The sequence below is a fragment of the Gavialis gangeticus genome, unplaced genomic scaffold (assembly GCF_001723915.1).
Source record: "Gavialis gangeticus isolate Ggan-Ray unplaced genomic scaffold, GavGan_comp1, whole genome shotgun sequence".
Lineage (NCBI taxonomy): Eukaryota > Metazoa > Chordata > Crocodylia > Gavialidae > Gavialis > Gavialis gangeticus.
Genome location: NW_017729001.1, coordinates 17,749,917 through 17,756,355, shown reverse-complemented (window position 1 = coordinate 17,756,355; position 6,439 = coordinate 17,749,917). Strand labels below are relative to the sequence as shown.

General features: G+C 41.1%; 1 protein-coding gene across 9 annotated transcripts in view; it reads left to right on the top strand.

Moving 5' to 3' along the window:
- The window catches only part of ARVCF (armadillo repeat gene deleted in velocardiofacial syndrome), a 521,911-nt gene that overhangs the window by 394,362 nt on the left and 121,110 nt on the right, over positions 1 to 6,439 (top strand). For all 9 annotated transcript variants that reach the window (XM_019506985.1, XM_019506983.1, XM_019506978.1 and 6 more), the window contains one exon: positions 2,625 to 2,808. In XM_019506985.1, the coding sequence (XP_019362530.1) occupies positions 2,625 to 2,808 (184 nt within the window). The remainder of the gene's footprint in view (positions 1 to 2,624; positions 2,809 to 6,439) is intronic.

The window sequence follows — 6,439 nt, the reverse complement described above, 5'->3', positions numbered from 1 at the left end:
CCCCTACTTACCAGCTCTGAGTCCGCCCCCATCTCCCTGCTGCAGTGGGCAGGGACTGCCCGAATCACCAAAGCTCTCCAAATTTTTTCCGAATTGATTTGGAAAGCTTCAAATCAATTCGGACCTGTTAATTCGTCCCCTGATTTGATATGGATTTGGAGATTTGGCCACTGTATCGGGCCGAATTTCCTCCGAATTGAACCAGCACTCAAAGCTTTGCACAGCCCTACTATTTAGGAAAGATTTCAGTGTCTTTAGGGAAAACTTTCATTTTTTTCCCCTCATCAGTACCTCCAGAAATCTCTCCGTTTTCAATCATTTCATTGGAGATGAAAACCACATACTTGTTTTCCTTCCCAAATGCTCTTATTGATAGAATCATAGAAAGTTAGGGTTGGAAGGGACCTCAGGAGGTCATCTAGTCCAACCCCCTGCTCAAAGCAGGACCATCCTCAACTAGATTATCCCAACCAATGCTTTGTCTTAAAAACCTCCAAGAATGGAGATTCCGCCACCTCTCTGGAAAACCTGTTCCAGTGTTTTACTACCTTCCTAGTGAGAAAATTCTTCCTAATATTTAATTGAAACTTCCCTTGCTGCAACTTGGGACCATTGCTCCTTGTCCTGCCATCTGCCACCACTGAGAACAGCCCAGCTCCATCCTCTTTGGAATCACCCTTCAGGTAGCTGAAGGCTGTTATTAAATCCCCCCTCAGTCTTCTCTTCTCCAGACTTAATAAACCCAGTTTTCTCAGCCTCTTCTCGTAAGTCATGTGCCCGAGCCTCTAATAATTTTTGTGGCTCTCTGCTGGACTCTCTCCAATTTGTCTACATCCTCTATGTACAGGGAGGTGGGAGGGAGGGAGGGCAAAATTGGACACAGTACTCCACATGTGGCCTCATCAGTGCTGGACAGAGGGAAAGAATCACTTCCCTCGATCTACTGGCAGCACTTCTACTAATACAGCCCAGTATGCTGTTAGTTGTCTTGGCAACAAGGGCACGCGGCTGGCTCATATTCAGCTTGTCTACGGTAACCCCCAGGTCCTTTTCTGCAGAGCTGTTGCTTAACCAGTCGGTCCCCAGCCTGTACTGGTGCATGGGATTTTTCCGTCTGAAGTTCAGGACTTTGCATTTTTCCTTATTGAACCTCATGAGATTTCTTTTGTTCCAGTCCTCCAATTTATGTAGTTTTCAGGTGTCAGGAGGTAAGACTAATACAGATCTCATCTATGATGTGAAGGTCCCATTTCAGTTCTGATTCAGTCACCAATGACCTTTGGAAAACTGAGATTGGGAAGGGTATTTGTTCTTCTGCATTAGCTTGCATTGCCACTTCTGGAATACGGAAATGTTAGCAAAAACCTTCCCATTAGAGTTAAACCATGTCCTTGAGGGGTATGATTCTGTTAGAAACATGTAGGGAACAGGATTAGGTTTTCTTGTCCTTTCTAGCATTGGCTGAATTTATGAAGGCTGATATTAATATAAATGTACTTCACCCTGTGATTTCAGTTTTAAATGTACAGTTTAGTTTTCACTTAGAACTTTTTATAAATGATATACAATTAATGGCATGGTGTTATACAGTTCAATCAGAGCAAATGATAGTTCTGGCTGAATTTTATATAAACATATTGGAGAAAGAAGTCCAAATTACTGCCTATTTTTAAATAAGTAAATCTAGGCAAACTGGTATACTGTTCTAGAAATGCTTATACTGGCGTAGCTTATTTATTTATTTTATTTATTTATCTGATTTATATGCTACCCTTTTTCTTACACACACGAGTGCCAGCATAACCAGATAAGTAAAGAAAACCACACCTCCATCTACGTCAGGGTTGGCTGTATCAGACAGGATTGCTGTTGCATCGCTGTAAACGCATTAAATATAGACCCAGGTCACAGACAGTTTGAATTGTTTAGTTTTAAAGCTGTTTGAGGCTCTGCTTAGGTAGGCAGCTTCTTGAGTTTTCTGTTGCTGTGGATTTATAATTGAGGTGAGGCAATAAGACAAAGGTAGTTCTGGGTGCTCGGCCTCAGCTTGGATCCCTGCCCTCAATTCACTTCTTGGCCTGTGACAAAGTAATCATATAAAAGTAATGTGGGATGCAGAAAGTAGTGGGTGATATTTCAACTGGGCAGAGGACCAACGCCTGGACTATATTCTCTAAATGGAGGCCTTACATGGTGCATTAAGCCTTTTGTCAGCTTGCGGCAGTAGAGTGCATGTTTTCTTCAGGCATAAGTAGATTTGCAAATGTAATGATATCTACATTTTGTGCAGAGCAAATCCTGTCATTTTCCATCTATACACACATGCTCTGGGTAAGCAATTAATGAACACACATCATATTCCTCAGGCATATTACCAGGGCCAGTGATTTCAGCCACCCAACCTGTTTTAAATATGACTCTTGGGAAAGGTTTCTGTGTTGATAACTGCTGAATGTTTCCTACTCTGTGTGGTTATGCTGAATTCTAAGAAACTTCATCAGGCAAATAAGTTTCCTCTTGTCTTATTGTTGTATCATTTAATCTTCGGGGAATGCTATTCTGCATGAGCAGTAGAAATAAATATTCTGTTTTCATTAGACTAATAACCACTGTTCCTTCTGAAGGCACGCTGTGGAACTTGTCATCCTATGAGCCCCTAAAGATGGTGATCATTAACCATGGTCTTCAGACATTGACAAACGAGGTGATTATCCCCCATTCTGGATGGGAGAGTGAACCAAATGAGGACTCCAAGCCTCGGGATGCTGAATGGACAACAGTCTTCAAGAACACATCTGGCTGCTTACGGTGAGATGATAGTATAGATTATGTATCGGTTGTTCACTGAATCTTAACATAACTTAGAACTGCAGGGTTTTGTTGTTATTCTTTTTTTTTAAATGGGCTTTGAAATCAGGGGTCCTGCAGAGGTGAATTAAAGTGCCTAGTTTGAAAGGCATGGATTTCGCTACAGATACTCTGATATTAAAGTCTTGGTAAATCCTGACAGTCCAGTAGCATACATGAGCAGTTGCTCGTTCATTCAAGATGGAGCATGTCTCTCTAGAGGTTTGCCTTTTCCCCCACTGGAGGGGGTGCTTGGTAGAAGGATGACTGCCAGGTTACATCCCAAATAGGAAACCTTCCATTGCAAACACCATCATAAGTGGTAGGACTCCAAGTGTAATCCTTCAAGTATACTAAAATCCTACAAGTGTTTTTCATAGCTTGACGAGTCCTCCCTTCAGCTGCCCATCTGAACGTTTAGTTTAAGGCCAGGTTCTCTAAATAAATTACCTTTTTGAGGCTGTTTCTGTACAAATGGAGTATTTTTTGCCCAGCTGGTAGGGGATAAATTGTATGGATTTAGGGTAAATCTGGGACACTAATCCAGATTTAGCCACATACCCCTCAGCTGAAAATATTAACAGGCATTCATTTCAAGCTCTTTTGAATGAGGAACTGTGGGGTTGTCAGTTATGAATCTGTCAAACAGAAGATGCACATTTAATATAGTGATAGCTTAGGCACAGTTTGCCTGCTGAGCATTTAAGACTGTAGTATCAGTGTTGCTAGCAAAGAAAAAAACTTGGTTAATGGTGGTATTTGTATGTCCAGGAACAAAGACAGTGGGGCATAACTTTTAGGATGCTTTAGGTGAGAGACCTCTCAGCAGAGCTTATGAGACCTAAGACACCCAGTATGTACACAGTGGCCAATTTCATTTTACTATGTTTTTCCTTGAGGTTTTGGTAAATAGCCCATAAAAGATTAAGCAGTATAAATATGCTGTTAAATTCTGCAGTTTTATCACGAGATCTAATAGTTCATACAAAGCTAATAAAGATTCTGCATTGCACCTTCTGGTGCACTCAAGTGTACTTCTGTCAGTTTTTCACTGATTAATATATCTTCAGAAAGTTGGTTCATTTCCGTTGGTTGGGCTCGTGGTCTCTAAATTGTGCTAACTATTCCCCTGAGTAACTTTATGAATGCAGAAAGTAATGAAAAGTGTTCTGAAAGGGCCCATTACTGAAATTATTTGCAGTCCCACTGGAGATGAAGGTCCTTTGAGTAGGATCCAGACATCATCATTTTTCCTTACTAGCGCCTCACTTTCTAATGGTTCTGTGAGAGGAAATTAGTCATGGTGAAGATAAAAGGATTATCTGAATGAATATTAGAATCTCTAATAAATGCAGGCAATAAATTGATCGTTAATAGATTAACCTAATCCATGTCATAAATTTTTCATTAGCATCTGCAATGGTGTGATCTACTTGAACTTCTACATTCACAGTGAAATTTGAAATTTTTTCTTAATTAAAGTACTATTCTTGGCAGAGAAAAAAAATGTTGTGTGGAGGACTCTCTTTTTTTCAGCATCACGAATGCAGATCAGTAGAGCCACTTTAGTATGGAGAACTGCTAGTTATAGACTTCTCCCTGACCTTTTGGATAACTGAAGTTCTGCTTTAAGGAACTACTTGAAATCCATTTGACAGTAGTCGATAATAAATATATGCGGTGCCTACAGCTACAGAAGAGGGCAAAAATATATTGCAGTTCTTTTCTATTACTGTTGTATGGGGGTGGTATCTTTTCTGTCTGAAAAAAGACCTCACATTCATTAGATAGGGAAGTTGCTTTGTGATTTAGAGCAACTGGTGGTCAAGGTAAGTGGGGCAGGGGGCATGGAAAGTCTGCAACAGTTGCAGGAGTAGTTTGGCAATCTTATTCGTTAAATCTGGCTTGGGATGAATAACCCTTGTGCGGACAGGAAATTATTGTGATACTATTTTACCATTTTTATCTGAGGATTAGAGTGAGCCAAAGTGCTCTGCTACAGAGGGCAGAGTATTGGGAATAGAGAGATGTGGGCAGTATTCCAAGGTATGATGGTTCCCCTTTTTGTACAGAGTGGGTAATGATATCTATTTTTGTAAGGCACGTTGAAAGAGAGCTGTATAAGAATTAATTATTGTGATTACTGTTGTTGCAAATCAGTGGGCATCTCGAACAAAATTCTCTGCAACTCATCATTAAATGCAAAACCAAGATAAGATGGCTACAACCAGCAGAGAATAATGTGTGCCATTTTAGCTGGCTTAGGCTGCAGCCATCTGTTTGACTGAAGTCCCCATGTGAAAACTGTTTTTCCTGCTCCTCTTTTGTTGGTCCAGTAGTTGGTCCTGGAAATTCATTTTTTAATGAATGGAGCTAATTACAAACTACAGATCACTTACCATTTGGAAAAATACATGATCCAGTATTTGTTTTGGAGGTTATTCCCTTCTGTTCCATGCCAAACGTTCCTTCTTGTCTTCAGAAGTGACTCTAACAGGGATGCAGCATCGTTTTCTGAAAGGATTGGAGATATAAGAAACCACTTGACTCTTAGTTTCTTAGAAGTGAATACAGTTCCATGGATCTCAGCAATGCTCATGCACTGCCTGGTTATTACACATGCGGAGTTGCTTTCATTCCAACATCTTTTTTAAGCAGTGTTAATTAAATTTATCAACACGGACAGCAGATTCCTTTAAAACTCTTTGCTTCATATTGGGACATGATGCTAAATTAGTTCCTGCTTTTTCAGAAGTATTTTCTGATCTTCTTTGTTTTGCACCCAATGGGGAGGGCCCAGAAGGTGGGCAGGGCAGGAACACTGGCTGAATATCAGTGCTTAGGGTTAGTATATCAGCTGAAACATCAGCAGTATCACTTCGAGGTCTGCACCAGAGCTGTTTTTCTTCATTTAGGCTTCACAGCACATTGTACCTACTACTTTAACTCTTGAGGTGACCCCCCCCCCAAAAAAACCCCCCCAAAACAAAACAAAAAAACCCCAAAACCTAACGAGATAAGCTGCCTTGTGTCTTAGCACAAGACCTGATTTCTAGCTTCTCACTCACCAAGCTCACAAGAATTAAACTTGATGATGTTAGCCCCGGTGACTTGATGGGATTGTAGTTAGAAGTCCATTCCATGCCCACTAAATCTAAGCTGGCGTTTTATAAAAGCCCGGTATGATGGCACTAAGCACCACTGGGTGTGCTAGCCTGAGAACTAAAGACCAGAGAGAATTGCAAAATTTGTCCATCAGCCTCAATAAAAACTCCTTACACACATCCTCTCTTCTTTGCCAGAAGTCAGTTCATGGACAATCAGTAGAAGGACCACCACCTCTAGAGAACACGCGGCGTCTTAAAATGTCAAGTAGGGCCAGAAAGTAATAGGGCATTTGTATCGACTGCAGAGACCTGTGTTTTGTTTGTTTGGGTTGGGCTTTGGGTTTTTTGTTTTGTTTTGTTTTGTTTTTTTGGACCATGGGGGGAAGGTGGAAAGGAGAGGACAAAGGGTGGAGGGGGAAGGGCAGGGAGGGCTGGAGAGGTGGGGCTGCTCCTTCTGTGAGGAGCCCATCCCTACCCCATCCTAC